The sequence below is a fragment of the Elaeis guineensis genome, chromosome 2 (genome assembly GCF_000442705.2).
Source record: "Elaeis guineensis isolate ETL-2024a chromosome 2, EG11, whole genome shotgun sequence".
NCBI classification, from domain to species: Eukaryota; Viridiplantae; Streptophyta; class Magnoliopsida; order Arecales; family Arecaceae; genus Elaeis; species Elaeis guineensis.
In genome coordinates, this window is record NC_025994.2 from 69,871,564 (window position 1) to 69,887,676 (window position 16,113).

At 41.4% G+C, this 16,113-nt stretch overlaps 1 protein-coding gene across 1 annotated transcript; it reads left to right on the top strand.

The window, feature by feature from the left end:
* Nucleotides 1–12,379: 12,379 nt before the first annotated feature.
* On the top strand, nucleotides 12,380–14,774 carry LOC105034854 (protein LATERAL BRANCHING OXIDOREDUCTASE 1). The gene is made up of 3 exons (XM_010910170.4): nucleotides 12,380–12,940; nucleotides 13,776–14,103; nucleotides 14,209–14,774. The coding sequence occupies exons 1-3, from the start codon at nucleotides 12,444–12,446 to the stop codon at nucleotides 14,470–14,472; spliced, it is 1,089 nt and encodes a 362-aa protein (XP_010908472.1). The 5' UTR covers nucleotides 12,380–12,443; the 3' UTR covers nucleotides 14,473–14,774.
* Nucleotides 14,775–16,113: the final 1,339 nt, after the last annotated feature.

Sequence of the window (16,113 nt, forward strand, 5' to 3'; positions counted from 1 at the left end):
TGCTCCCTGCCAAGCTATGCCATAAACCTACTGATCTGGCTCATTGTATGGGCAATATCCGGTCTATAACACACCATGACGTACATAAGACTCCCCACACTAGAGGTATATGACACTCTCTCCATCTTCTGAGCCTCCACCTTAGTCTGTGGCGACATCGTCTTCGAAAGTCTAAAGTGCCCGACGAGTGACAGCTCCATCGATTTTGCATCATTCATCTCGAACCTCTCCAAGACCTTCCTGATGTAACCTCTTTGAGATAAATGCATCACCCTCTTGGTTTGATCTCTAAAAATTTTTATACCTAAGATCTTCCTCGCAGGCCCCAAATTCTTTATCTCAAACTCTCAAGACAAGGCTGCCTTAAGTTCCTGCACAACCTTTCTACTCCTGCATGCTATGAGCATGTCATCCACATACAAAAGTAGAAACACCTTAGACCCATCCTCCAAAGATTTAATATAAACACAAGAGTCATACTCGCATATGAAAAGCCCGATGCTCCTCACATAAGAATCAAACTGCTAGTACCATTACCTCGATAACTGCTTTAGCCCGTACAGTGATTTCTGCAATAAACAAACCTTCTCTTCTGCTCCTAGCTCTCGAAATTCAGGTGGCCACTCCATGTAGATGCTCTCCTCTAGATATCCATGGAGGAACACCATCTTGACATCCACCTACTCTAGCTCCAAGTCTTGAGCTACAACAATGCTCAACAGCACCCTGATGGAAGTATGCCTGACGATGAGAGTGAAAACCTCATTGAAGTCGATGCCTTTCTTCTGAAAGTATCCCTTGACCACTAGCCTCATTTTGTACCTGATACCTCCCTGCTCCAAAGGCCCCTCCTTGCGTTGGTAAATCCACTTGCAACCAATGAATTTCTTCCCTTGTAGCAACTACACCAATCACCATGTCTCGTTCTTATAGAGAGATTGCATCTTCTTAGACATTGCTTGGACCCACCTCTCTCTATCCTGGCTCTCCATAGCCTCTTCGTAGGTGTAGGGGTCTTCATTCACTATCACCAGGATATATGACACCATATCTTCAAAGCCATATCATTTTGGTTGCCTGACATTCTTTTTGGGCTTGTGCAGTGCAACCCCGATATCCATCCTAGGTCCAATTTGCTTCTGCTAGACCTCCTGACTTCTTTTATCCATCCGAGCCCTCTTCACCTATGGAGACACTTTTGGGGAGTGCTCCACCTTAATACCAAGTCCTCCCGATGCACCTACAAGTGACAAAATAGAATAAGATGTTAGTTGTCCAGCGCTGCCCTACTGAACCTCCTGCTGCTCCTACTGCTCCTCCATGCCATCTCGCCTTTGGAGAATTGAATTTTCATCAAAAGTGACATCTCTACTGATGACAACCTTCTTCTCCAAGGGATTCTATAGTCGGTATTTCTTAACTCCTCGTGGATATCCTAAGAACACCATCTTTCGTGACCTGGCATCCAATTTGCTCCACTCACCAGCACCAATGTGCACAAATACCGTACATCCAAACACCCTTAGATGGCTCAGCTCAATCTTTTTTCTAGATCATTTTTCTTTTGGAATACCACCATCTAACTTAGTGTGAGGTGATCGATTTACCAAATAACAAGCTGTATCCATTGTATCAACTCAGAACACCTTAGGAAGCCCTACCTGCAGCCTCATGCACCGTGCCTTTTCCATAAGGGTTCTGTTCATTCTCTCAGCCACTCTATTTTGTTGAGGAGTATCTCTCATCGAAAAGTGCCTTTTGATGCCACACTCCTCACAAAAAAAATTAAAACTCCTTGCTAGTATACTCTCCATCATTGTCAGACCGCAGACACTTCAAGCTCCGACCTGTCTTCTTCTCCACCTCAGCTTTTCATACTTTGAATTTGATAAAGACTTCTGATTTCTCCTTCATGAAGTAGACCCATACCTTTCTTGAAAAATTATTTATAAAAGTCAAGAAGTATCTTATCCCATTTCTGACTGAAATCGGAGCCGGTCCCCACACATCAGTATGAACTAGTTCCAGTGGGACTGCACTGCGGGCTGAACTGCTGGCAAACTGCACTCTCCTCTATTTTTTCATCTGACATAACTCATATATCTTTGAGATACCTCCATCCAAATTAAAAATCAGACCATGCTTGCTCAGCTCCTTCATCCCACGATCTCCCATGTGGCCTAGGCGGTAGTGCCACAATCGGTGATTCCTCTGCTGATCTTGTGCTGCTGCTGCATTAGATTCTCCAGTCACCATAGATCCTTCCATCCTATAGAGGTTGTTCTCCATCCTCCTACCTCTCATCACTACCATGGCTCCATTTGAGATATTCAACTCCCCACTCCTGGCATGATTGCTAAAGCTATAGCCGCTCTGCTCCAGATAACCAAGTGACATGAGATTCTTCTTCAGATCTATGACGTGCTTCACATTAGTGAGAGTCCGTACCATCCCATCAAATATCCTCATCCGAATCTTTCAAATACCATCAACTCGACATGGGTGATCATCTCCAAGTGTCACACTCCTTTCATCTGTCTTGGTGTATGTAGCGACCAAGATCGGTTTGGGGTATAGTGATGCAAATAGACTGAATCCAGGGTCCATACATCGGTGTTTTGCTTATGACCATCTGATACTATCAAGAGGTCATCCTCCATCTCACTATCAGCCATCGTACTCAGTGCATCAGATCCTCCCTTATCTCCCTTCTTATTCTTCCACTGCGGGCAATGTCATTTGAAGTGCCCGATCTCGTTGCACTTGTAGCACCTGACTTCCTTCTTGCTCCTGCTCTTCCGAGACTTTGACCGTACACTTAACTTGCCTCTTTTTCTTCCTCTTCTAGATCTCTCCCCTACGGTCAAGCTCTTCTGGAGAGCACCTTCCTTGGTCAACTTCTCTCATTGTTCATTGGACTGCAACTCCGAGACCATGTCTTCATACTCTAAGATCTCCTTGCCGTAGAGCAGCGTTGTCACCAATGGATCATAGGAAGGGGGCAGCGAGCATAGTAGTAGCAACGACTTATCTTCCTCCTCCATCTTCGCTCTGATGTTCAGCAACTCATTGTATATCTAGTTGAATTTCTGGATGTGACCCAAAATATCTCCACCTTCCTGCATCCGAAGGCTGTATAGTCTCTTCTCAATATCAGCTTGTTGCACATATTTTTTCCATATACATAGTGTGCAACTTTGACCATAAACCTTTCAGGATCCTCTCCTCTAACATCGAATAGAGCACCGCATCTGTTAAACATCCTCTAATCACAGAATAAGCCTTCTTCTCCAGAGACCTCCATTGATGATCCGTCATTCCTTCAGGCTTCTCCTCCAATGCCTAATCCAGATCTACTTGAACCAAAAGATCTTCTACCCAAATTTTTCACATAAAAAAAATTTTTTTTCCATCAAACTTCTCAAAATCAACCTTCATGTTACTTTCCATGGCTGGATCCAAACCAAAAATACAACAAAACTCCAAGGGATTTGATAAATACCTTGATAGGGTCCTTGCTGAAATTTTAGCCTTTGAAGATCTTCAACTTCTGGAGTCTCCTTCTTTCTCCACATAATCCGTGCTCTGATACCAATTATTGGAGCAACTTTTTCAGATTATGGACATCAGGAAACAGCAAGGATCTGATTGTGGAGGTCCTTGAAAGTCAGCAACCAAGTAAAATAAAAACAGCCTTTAGAATTTCAGCAGCCTTATAAATTCTGTCGGTAGGATTTCTTTCTACGATTTGAACCCCTTCTCCACCAGATCTAAAACTGACTTTTTGAGATCTAGAAGTACTCTTGATGAAGCCTCCAAAAAATAAAAGAGGAGACCTAGAACTCCTCTTGGACGGCCAAGAGGGGGCACACAAACAAGGGGCATGCACAAGAGGGGCACTGGTTTCTAGTGCCTCCTTTCTTTCCTTTTTGGGGTGGCGGCCAAGAAACCCTAGGTTTCTTGCTTCTAGGATGTGGAGAGGATCAAAAAGAAAGAGAAGAAGAAAGAGAGAGAAAGTTAGAGAAAAAATAATTTTATATTCCTTTCGATTCATCAAGTTAGATACAATGTATGTTTATATACAGGATCAATGTGACCCAACCCAAAAATTCTCTTGGCTAACTCAATACAAGATTATGCTCATCCAAGCCCATGTACACCCATGATTTGACCCAATCTCATAATATTGGATTCAATCCTAGTCCAAATATAAGTTAGCCTCTCAAAGCCCAAAATTTTTGGACCTCAAGATCCGAAAGGCTGACAGCCTTTCGTCCTAGGGTCCAAACTAGCCCTAAAAATCCCATGACCACCTCATAGACTTTGGACCTTGGCCTTAGCCTTGGTCTCTTGAGCCTTGAGAGTACCACATAAGGCCCAACAAAAAGGAGCATCATTTTTTTTGTTTCGATGGAGTAGTCTTAGAGTTTTTATACTTCATGGGTTCGATCTTGGAGATCATCAAATAAAGCTTCGATGCTATCAGACATTAAGGAGGAGATCTTGAAGTTTGTTTTCAATCATGCTGCCCCTCCTCTTCATATCTTGCTTTCTGAGGAGATATTGTATAAGGTTTGATTGAGCCTGGCCAATCCTTAGGATAAGTCGACATTAATTTATGTTTCACCTTGATTTGTTTTAACTGACGATTATTGTTCTACAGACATAAAGCCTGAGGAGCTTGAGGCTCTGCATTGTGTTGCCAAAAGAAAGAAGTCTTTGAGTGACAGTCTTACCCTCAAGCAAGGCTGAACTGAGTCCATCCTTGTCCAGCAAACTGCTAGCTTTCCTTAGGCATCAATTCAAGGTTCAGCCCTAGGGAAGGGGGTTTCCTCCTCTGGAGCCCAGGTCATTCCTCCCATCAAATCAGTCACCTCGGGCAAACCAATTTCTCCTTCATCCACATCTTCATCTCTCCGAGGTATAACTACTTTGATTTTTGTGTGTATTTTTTTCTCATCGAGCCGATCTTCCAGCCTCAGCTTCTCAGATGCTCACTGCTCATCCCAGGTAGGGGGTCCAAGAATGAAGGTCGGGCTTCGTGAATAATCAAGTTGCCCATGAACTACTTTGGGCCGCTATTCTTTCGATCAATATCGAAGTGATCAATATAGAAAGTCCTAGATACCATGTTAAGGATTCTTATGACTCTCTTTCAGAAAAATTCAAAAAATTCTTTTCCTCTCTCCCCTCCTTTATTTTGACTTTGTTTATTCCTTAGCTTGTCCACCATGTGGACTATTTCATAGGCATTTTGAAGGAAGCTCGACTATTCTTAGAGGAGATCATGGCCTGAGTTGCTCAGGTCGAGAAGAATGCAGATGAGATCTCGGAGATGAAGGCGACAGCTGATAGAAAAATTCAATCCCCACAAGTTAAGGTAAGGTTGATGGAGGTCGAGGTTGCTGACACTCGGAGGATGAAGAATGTTGCTAATCATGTCCCTGGCCTCTACTCAACTCATCCGAGGATGAGAAGCACCCATTGATCATATCATGTCGTTGGCTTCCCTTGACTCCTATGAAGATGAAGAGCATCCATTGGTCGGGTCGTGTCACTGGCCTCTATGTGACTTATACAAGGATAGGAGCATCTAATGGTTGTATTACTGACTTCTGCTCGTCTCGTTTGAAGACTAGAAGCACCTATTGGCCATGTCATATTGTTAGCCTCTGCTCGACTTGTACGAGGATAAGGAGTGCTTGTTAGTCGTGTTGCATTGTTGGCCTCTGCTTGACTCATACAATGATGAGAAGTGCCTATTGGCCATGTCACTAGGCTCTCCTCAACTTGTATGGAATGAGAAGCACCCATTGGCCATGTCATATCACTAGCCTCTACTCGACTCATACGAGGATGAGCAGTGTCTATTGGCCATGTCGCTTATCTTTGCTCAACTGTTATGAGGATAAGAAGCACCCATTGGCTGTGTCTCTAGCATCCACTCGACTCATTCGAGGATGAGGAGTGTCTATTAGCAGTGTCATATTGCTGGCCTCCACTCGACTCATACAAGGTCGAGGAGCATCCAAGTCATGTTATATTGCTGGCCTCCACTTGACTCTTACGAGGATGAGGAGTGTCCATTGACCTTTTTTATTGAAGATATTGGAAAGATGTTTTTGATCTACAAAAAATGAATCTTTATTGCTATTAGTAACAATTACATCAGGGATAATAAATTCATAAATTTTTAGCATTCCAAATTCAAGAAACTAGTTTCCATCTAATCGACAAAGTTGGTAGGCTTTTGAGTGCACCACCTCATCGATGTGATACGGACCTTTTCAATTCGGTGATAGCTTTTCCTATTCTTCTAGGTGAGACACTTTAGTTATTTATAGGATAAGGTCTCCTACTCAGAAGGCTTTTCTTCTAATTCTTGAGTTACAATATTGAATCACTTTTTGTCGATAAGTCACCATCCGAAGTCAAGCTTGCTCTCGCATCTCCTCCAACAAGTCCAGGTTTGTCCTCAAGTCATTTGAGTTGCTTTCCTCACTGAATTTCTCCACCCTGAACAAAGGAAGGCCGACTACAAGTGTATCACAGCTTCAATCTCGAAAGCCAAGTTAAACGATGTTTCTCCAATAGAGATTTGTTGCATTGTCCAGTAGGCCCAAAGTATGTTATGGAGCTCTTCAACCTATAGTCTTTTGGCTCAGTCCAGTCTTATCTTCAGTCCATGCAATAAAGTTCATTAATTAGCCACCTCGGCCTCACTATTACTTTGAGGGTGCACGATCGAAGTCATGTGGTGTGTGATTCCAAGCTCTCTATAGAATTTCATGAACTTCATATTATTGAACTAGTGTCCATTGTCTGTGATGATGGCTCATGGTAGGCCAACCTGTAGATGATGGACTTGCACATGAAGTCGTGAACTTTGGTTTTAGTGATACGTGCTAGCACCTCTACTTCTATCCACTTTATGAAGTAGTCAATTGTAATGAGTAGGAACTTCTTTTATGCTGTAGCGATTAAGAAGGGCCCAAGGATATCCGTCCCTCATTGGATGAAGGGCCAAGATGTTATGATTGGTGCTAAGAGAGTTGAAGGCCAGCATTGGATATTAGTATTCCTCTAACATTGATCATACCTTCGCACTAGATCAGTTGCATCCTACTATAGCATCGGCTAGAAATAATCTTGTCGCAATACCTTGTAAGCAAGAGCTCTGCCCCCAAGGTGGTTACTGCAAGTGCCTTCATGAACCGCTCGAAAGGCATTATTTGCTTCTAATAGGCGGAGGCATCAAAGCAATGACAATGAGTAGGACTTTATGTATAACTTTCCATCATATATCAAGTACCGGGGTGCTTGGTGTTTTAATTTTTTAGCCTCCTCATGATTAGCTTGTAGAGTTTTATCCTTCAAAAATTAGATGATTGGATCCATCTAGCTTGGCTCGAGATCATTTTGCATCACTACAGCCTCTTCGATGCTTTAATTTTTTAGTTTCCATATATTAGCTCCTTTTGATGTCGATAACTCCCATGGTGATAAGCTTTGACAAGAGGTCAGCTCTAGCATTCTCAAACCTCGAAATTTGTTCAATACTTAGAGATGCAAGGTCAGATATGAGATCTTTCACTTTTTGTTAGTACTTAATAATATTAGGTTCTCATGCCTCATATTCGCCTCGCATTTGATCGACTACAAGCAATGAATCACTATAGACCCTCAGATGTCAAACTCCCAACTCCTTGGTAATTTTAAGTTCGGTCACCAAGGCCTCGTATGCAACCTCATTATTTAAGACTTTACATTTGAAGTGTAAAGTGTATTCAGCAACTGCACCTTCTATGCTAGTGAGGATCAGCTCGACCCCAAATCCTATTGCATTAAAAGAACCATCCACATAGAGAACCCAGCACTCCTCAGGTTCTCCGACTTCAAGTTCTAGCATGGATTCCTCCTCTTTAAGGAAGGTGCATTCCAAAATGAAATCCACCAATATTTGAGCTTTGACAGATGGTTGGAGAAGGTATTTTATATCAAACTATCTGAGCTTAATGGCCCATTTAGCTAGCCGAACTGAGGTCTCAGGTCGATGGAGTACCAACCAAATGGGTTGGTCAGTAAGCACCATGATCGATGCACTTGAAAGTATGGATGTAGGCTTTTTGCTTAGATTATAAGCATGTACACCACTTTCTCTAGCTTCGTATACCTGATCTCCGTGTCATGAAGGACTTGGCTTGCATAATACACTGGCTTTTGGAGCACACCTTCTTGTCAGATGAGCATCAAACTGACTGCTTGAGGGAGACTGCATGATACAAGCATAGGACTTCATCTAACTCTACTTTGCTGAGAAGTGGTGGGGAGCTGAGGTACCTCTTCAGCTCATCAAATGTAGCTTGGCATTCTTCCATCCATCAAAAATCTTTCATTCACTTAAGAGCTCTAAAGAAGGGCATGGTCTTTTCCATCGATCTTGAGAGGAATCTGCTAAAAGCTGTGATTTTTCCTATAATACATTGTACTTCTTTAACTATTCTTGGTGGAGTCATCTTCTGGAGTGCTCAAATCTTCTTTGAATTTATTTCAATTTCATGCAACAACACTATAAAGCTGAAAAACTTACCAGAGGTGACCCCGAAGGCACACTTGTTGTGGTTGAGCTTTATATGGAAGTGTCGCAGTATTGTGAAGGCCTTTTTGAGATTGACAATGTGGTATTTAGTAGTCCTACTTTTAATCAGTATGTCATCTATGTACACCTTCATGTTTCTCCCAATTTGCTCCTTGAAGATCTTGTTGATGAGCCTCTGATAAGTTGCTCACACATTCTTTAGTTTGAAAGATATAATCCTATAACAAAAAAGATCTTTGTTAATAGTAAAATCTATATTTCTCTACTATAATCAGATCCATATGGCCTTCAAGAATGAGGAGAGGAGTTGGTCGATCTAAGGTAGCATCCATCAGTTAGTCGATCTAAGGTAGTAGATAACTATTGTTGGGGCACACCTTATTCAGATTCGTATAGTCCACACATATCCATCATTTTCCATTCGCCTTATTGACTAGGACTACATTGGCTAGCGATGAAGCTAGCCTTCAAGAGTTTGCCCATCTCTTCTTCTATGACTTTTTTGTTGCTCTGATGTGAAGCTTCTCTTCTTTTGTTTGATAGAATGATGCTCCAAATTCATATATAGATGGTGGAAAATGACTTTCGAGTTTATACCTAATATGTCCGAGGCCAACCAAGTGAAGACATCCACATTGAATTGAAAAAATGAGGCGAGATGCTGATGGTCCTCATCATTCAGATTAGAGCTGACCTAGACTATTCTGGTCAGGTCAGACTCCTCTAATATAATCAGAATGAGGTCTTCTATCAACTGGCCTCTTTGCTCCATCAGCTCATCCCAAACATCGAGCTCTTCTGCGGACTGAGGTTCCATAAGGGCTTCTCCATATAGGATTGCCATGTTACATTCCTTAGCCAGCTTTTAATCTCCTCAGACTTCGTCTATCTCATGTAAAATGGGAAACTTAATCAACAAATGATAAGTTGACACCATGGCAAGGAGGGTATTCAATCCTAGTTGACCTAATATAGTATTATAAGCAGATAGGATTTTTATGACCGAAAAGTTAACCTGGATAGTTGACTGCTTTGAAGCTCATCCTACAGTCATCTAGAGAGAGATAACCACTTCTACTGATACAATATTACCAGAAAAACTAACAAGAGGAGAATCAAGTCTCCTCAACTGATGAAAGCCAAATCCATTCTTACAAGGCACCATAAAATAAAATATCTGTAGAGCTTCCATTATCAATTAAAATATGGCATACATCATAGTTCAAAAAATTCAAAGTCACTATAACTGGATCATCATAAGGATATTTTATACCCCTGAGGTCGGCATCAGAGAAAATAATTCCTTCATCTTCAGTCTTTCACTTCATCTGCTTCTCCTCAGCTCGATCGGGCTCTGAGGTCAGATTGCTAAGCTGCCCCCTAGAGATGGTATAGATCACATGCACTATTGGTGTATTCTTGGGGACTATTGGGTTGGAATGGTTCGGATCTGGTTTCCTCTCAATTCAACTATTTTTTGACATACCTCCTTGGTCATCCCCGCCTGATGAGCACCTCGATCTCATCTTTAAATTATTGACATTCCTCAGAATTATGATCATGGTCCTGATGGCATCGATAATATTTTCTAGTATTCCACACATGAGATGGGGCTGTCATCTTTCTCGACCACGGTAGATCTCCTTGGTGCTCATCTCTATCAATATCTAGGTTCAAGGTGCATTGAGAGGGGTATAGTTATTAAATCTCTAAAATGAAGATCTAGATCGACGACATCTGGGCAGAGACTTCGCCCGATTATCATGAGGTGTCTGGGATCGATATGATCTTTTATCACCTTGTCAACCTTTATGCTTATGCTCCCTACCTTTGTGCTCATTGCCTTTCTTCTCTTCCCCAAGCTCGTTGGAGTGCTCCCCATGCAAAGCCCATGCCTCCTTTATATTTGAGTACTTTTTTGCTTTCACCACATCTTCATAAAGTCTTTAAGATACCTCTTCTCGAGTGAAGAGCAAATCATTCTTGAGCAATCTAGCTTTGAGAGCAGTCATAGCCACCGATTAATCCAAGTCACGCACTTCTAAGGTCACAGCATTGAAACAATTGATGTAGTCCTAGAGAGACTCGCCCTCTTGTTGTTGGATGCTGAAAAGGTGAGTTCAAGTCGTAATGCTGTCAATGACTGCTGATGAAGTTGCAAACAGTCGACTAAGCTACTCGAAGGAATTAATCGAGCCAAGTTGAAGGCTTAAGTACCAATATCGAATGGCCTTTTGTAAAGTGGATGGGAATAATCATCAAAGAATTGCATCAATTATCCCATGGAGGAGCTTCAGAACTTTGAAGCTCTTGAAGTGATCAATGGGATCCAAGGTCTCATTGTACGGCTCTAGTTGTGGCACCTTAAACTATGGGGGAAGTGGCTTATCCATGATCCTTCTAGAAAATGGAGGATTGATGCTAAAGCTGAGCTCTATTTCTTATTGTTGAGTTCAGCCCTGCAATGCTTTGATCCGTTGCTACATTTCCTAAAATCTCTTCTTTACCTCAGCATCCGAGCAGCGTAGGGCTCTCGATATCAAGGAGAAAAGTTGTTTGGGATGGAGTCCTTCCCTGACTGTAGGATCGGTGAGCACCTATGTTGTCCTCAATCGAGTTTTGTAGGTCAAGTATTGTGTCGATTATACCCCTATCTCAGACTACGAGGAGGTGAATGCTATGTTGTCTATCTAGCATGATCTTGATGAGAAGCTTCTAAAGTAGGTTGAGGTATAGTAGCTTGCTGTATTCCTTTCATCATGGCAATCAGAACTTGCATCGGCTGGATGAGACTGTTAAATTGATCATTGGAGACCGCTAGAGTAGGTTGAGGGGGCGGTGGTGCCTAGACTGATTCGAGCACAACAGCTTCCTATTGAGCATCATTGGGTCATGTACTATTGGAGCGGTGAGAGACATTTGAAGCTCTTCTTCGCAGCCTAATGTCGAAGTGCTCTCTCTCGAAACGAGTGCTGAATGTAACTGCAAATGTCTTCCTCTAGTGCCAATCTGTTGCTACCAAATACCAATCTCAAAGGTCAAAACTGATCTCATCAAATGGAATCCAAGCAAAGAACTCCTCAATCGAGAGATGAGGTGCTGAAGAAGTCATCTCTGGCTTGAGATGGACTACAAAAAGTCTCTAATTGAAATGTTTTTCGATGGAGATCCTTCGACGTTCAAGTCGGTTAGAAATTGAAGAATAGAAAGAAAGCAGAGCATCTTGAGACCTTTTGAGAATTATCTAGAATCTTCTCTTTTTTCATTATTTATAAAGGGGAGTAAGAGTCATACACACCAAAAAAACTAGCTATTCTTAGAAAGTGTATATGATTACACTAGCAGGGATTGTGTTTCCACGTTTGCGATGCAAAGCGAATCAATAGTTGCCATTTAGGGACGAAATATGATCTCGATGACTAGATCTTTTTTATTTGACTTTTTACGATCATAAAAGAAATTATTCTCTCAAAATAACTTTTTTACCGGATCGAGGCAATCTGTCGAATTTAACTCATTACGTATAACTCGTCTAAGTTGGCCGTAGCCAACCCTTGTCTGCTTCAACTACGCCAACTTCAATTATGATCGTAATCTAATTAGACCAGATGGTGATCCATAATAAAATTAATTTTTTTTTTAAAAAAAATATTGGAACATAAATTTTGATTCATTTTTTTTTTTATATAGAATATCGACATTCATTTTGCCGAAAGGGGACCCAAAAGGGTCTAGATTCATCGGACTCTCTTTTTATCTGTTTTAAGAGGTGAATATTGTTGTGTCTGAGACTGCGAGAGTAGCAGCCACCACATACAAGCGGCGGGGAAGCGAAGGACATAAGATGGGAGTGGAGGTGGATCCAGCCTTCGTCCAATCTCCCGAGCACCGACCCGACCCCACCGTCGTCGAGGCTAGCGGTATCCCACAGATCGACCTCTCCCCCTTCCTCCGCTCCCCTATCCCGGAAGCCGGCGACGCCTTCCCGCCGGCCCAGTCGGATTTACTGGAGGAGGTGGAGGCGGCGTGCCGGGATTGGGGCTTCCTCCAGGTGATCAACCACGGGGTTCCATTGGAGCTGGTGGAGCGAGTGGAAGCCGCGGCGAGGGGCTTCTTCGCCATGCCGGTCGAGGAGAAGCGGGCGGTGCGGCGGGACGAGGTGAATCCCTTGGGTTACTACGAGGCGGAGCACACCAAGAACGTCCGCGACTGGAAGGAGGTCTTCGACTTTGTTGTCGAGGAGCCGGCGGTGATCCCCTCGCCGGCGGAGCGCGCCAGCGTTGGGGGCGGTGTGTTGATCGAGCTGTGGAATCAGTGGCCAAACTATCCCCCAGAATTCAGGTGAGAATTGATCATTTTAAAAAAAAAAAAAAAAAATCAGAAGTAGCCGTTGATCAAGAATCTAGAGATCCAAGGAAGACAAATCTAGTTGTTTGGGTTTAAATCTGGATCAAATCTATTACTTATTGCTCGTAACTCAGGGGTCTGAACATTTGGTACAACCATCAGTGAGGGAACACTCCTGTTTGTTTTGCTGTAGTACGGTGGTTAGATCTTTTTTTTTAGTACAAATTTTGTGCAGGTTAAGAAGAGTTTTGTCCTTTCTTTTTCCTTTTTGTAACTGTTGATCTGCAATGATTTCTTATCTATTGCACTTGCTTCCCAAAATATAGATTTTTATTTTGGCCATTAGCTTTGAGCTACATTTGATCCTCATCACAATGTTTATGTGTTCAACATTATCCTTGTAAATTTTAATAACAATCTCAGTTATCAATATGTTTCCTGGTTCTGTGCTATGCATAAATATGCCTAAAAGTCTAAGTCCACAAGTGATGATGCAGGGGGATTAATCTCACCATCACTTTCAAGAAAATCGCAAGAAAACCAACATTGAAAATTGGAAAAACTGCACTTCCTCTGAATGGACCCTTCAAAAAAAAAATAAAACTAGCCAAAATTTCAGTACAGTACCATGAAACAAATACATGATCACATCCCTTGATCTTGGAATTCGAGTTTTGAGAATCCAGATTCAGAAACTTATAAAATTCACGAGAAGACATACATGAACTAAATAATTTTATCTCAGGAAGCTCACCATATGGATTGAAAGCTACATCAAAACCTAATCAAAATGTTGATGTTCATCAATTTTCCCATTGCTTGTGTGTAGAGAAGCCTGCGAGGAATATGCCAAAGCTGTTACAGGCCTGGCATTCAAGCTGCTCGAGCTCATTGCACTGACCTTAAACTTGCCAGCGAAGCGATTGAACAACTACTTCAAAGATCAAACCAGCTTCATCCGCCTCAACTACTATCCTCCATGCCCCTTTCCGGATCTTGCTCTTGGTGTCGGCCGCCACAAGGACTCTGGAGCACTAACCATCTTGTATCAGGATGATGTTGGCGGTCTCGATGTTAGGAGGCAGTCCGATGGCAAGTGGGTCAGAGTCAAGCCCATCCCCAACTCTTTGATCATCAATATTGGTGACATTGTTCAGGTGCCTAGGCATCAATTGAATGCTTAACTTACATATTTGATGATACTACCATTGATTTCTAACATATAATTTTCATGAGTAATTACTATATTGTAATGGTGACAGGTTTGGAGCAATGATAAGTATAAGAGCGCAGAGCACCGGGTGTCGGTGAACACAAAGAAGGAGAGGTTCTCCACTCCATTATTCTTCAACCCTGCTCATTATGTGATGGTGAAGCCATTGGAGGAGCTGGTGGATGATGAGAAGAGCCCGGCCAAGTATGAGGAGTATAACTGGGGAGAGTTCTTTAAGACAAGGAAACTCAGTGACTTCAAGAAGCTAGAGGTGGAAAACATCCAGGTCTCTCATTTCAGGAAGCCTGAGTGAATACTAGGCTGCTGCATCTTGTGATTAATAGTGGGTAGGCTGTCCAATGATCAGCACAAAAGAGTTGGTTATGGTAATTAGCTGAGGTGACATGGTAGCAACAAATTTTATAAATTTCACAATTTTACGAACCAGCTGCTTTTTTATTAAAATGAAATCATCAATAAGGTTATGGATATCCAGTTCAGTATAAAAAAGCATAGAGGGAAATGAGATTGCACTGAAATTATAATCAAGCAAGCCTGTTTGATGCTGAAACTCCATTATGAAATGTAAACAGACCTTATATTCCCCTTGTCTAACCAGTCATTTAGACATCAGTCAAATTGATCATCGAGGATTGTTGGGGGATCTTTGCTATTAAGAGTATAAAGGGATGGTTTTATGATGTGAAAGAAGCAGAACTTGGGAGAGTTTGATTGCTTCCAAATTGCAGCTATCTTGTATGGTTTGCCAGCATTTGTTGTTGTGAAAATGTGTTGTTAAATATCTCCAACTTAGTCTTATATGATTTCGCCATTTGGTTGTCTAATACCGACAGAGATGTGGATCCTGCAATTAACATATACGTAAAATTAGCTCCTAAAGGTAATGATTTTTTTAGAATTTTAATGTTGATAGCAAAGGGAAACGGATGAGGTAAAGGGGGTGGAGAGAGCTGTATGGTCTTGTTTACATAAAATAAATAAATAATGCAAAATAAAATATTTTTATTCGTTACAACCACTCCGATTAATTGGTTGATATAGATATGTTATAGAATAATGCCCTGATGAGGGTTCAAAGCTGTGGTCAAAACACATCTACATTAGCATTCATGAAATATGAACCTATACAAAGTTTCTAATTTGGCTCAAGAATTTCCCTTATAAAACTTATAAATATAATAAATATGTTTTTTTTTTCATTTTTAAATTGTTCCTATGTGAACTTAAAGTAGGTGCCTGCTATTGTCCCTTAAGGCCTAAACACCTCCAATTTCAAACTTGTTTTAGAAAATTTATTAGAACATTACTTTGTGCATGTAACGAGAGATGCACCCAGCAACTGACAATCTTTTGTATTTCTTCTCGAAAAGTAAATTTATTTGCTTTGCTTATTCTTATTTGAAAGCTGCTCCATTTTATTCGGATGTTATTATAAAAATTATGCTTTATTTTTCTTTTAATTAAATATTTTATTTATAGGAGATGCGCAATGCACGTACTAGATACTAAAAGAATATAATCTAAAAAATTATTATAAGGGAGGGATTCTCCGCAAGCTAAAGCCACGACACGGACACGTCGCCTGGCTCTCCGCATACTATATCAACGCTGCACTTTCTTCCTTGGATTCCACTCCATTCCTCTGTAGCACCGATCCGCATCACGATACGAATTAAATAGTTTCCCATCACGAGTGAATACAGTAAATCGAGAGTACGTTCAAGGTGTAAACGACGTTCGCTTTCGTCGTTCTTAGATGCTGTTGGAGAAATTTTAAAGTGAACCGATAATATAAAAAAATTGACAGATATTCAGTCTATTATATTTGTATCAATATGTCTCAGTCACATCAATAATTGATCATAATTTATTTATTTAAATTTAATAATTTCAATCAAAATTTTTCCGGCCAAATATTCGATCTTTGATTGAT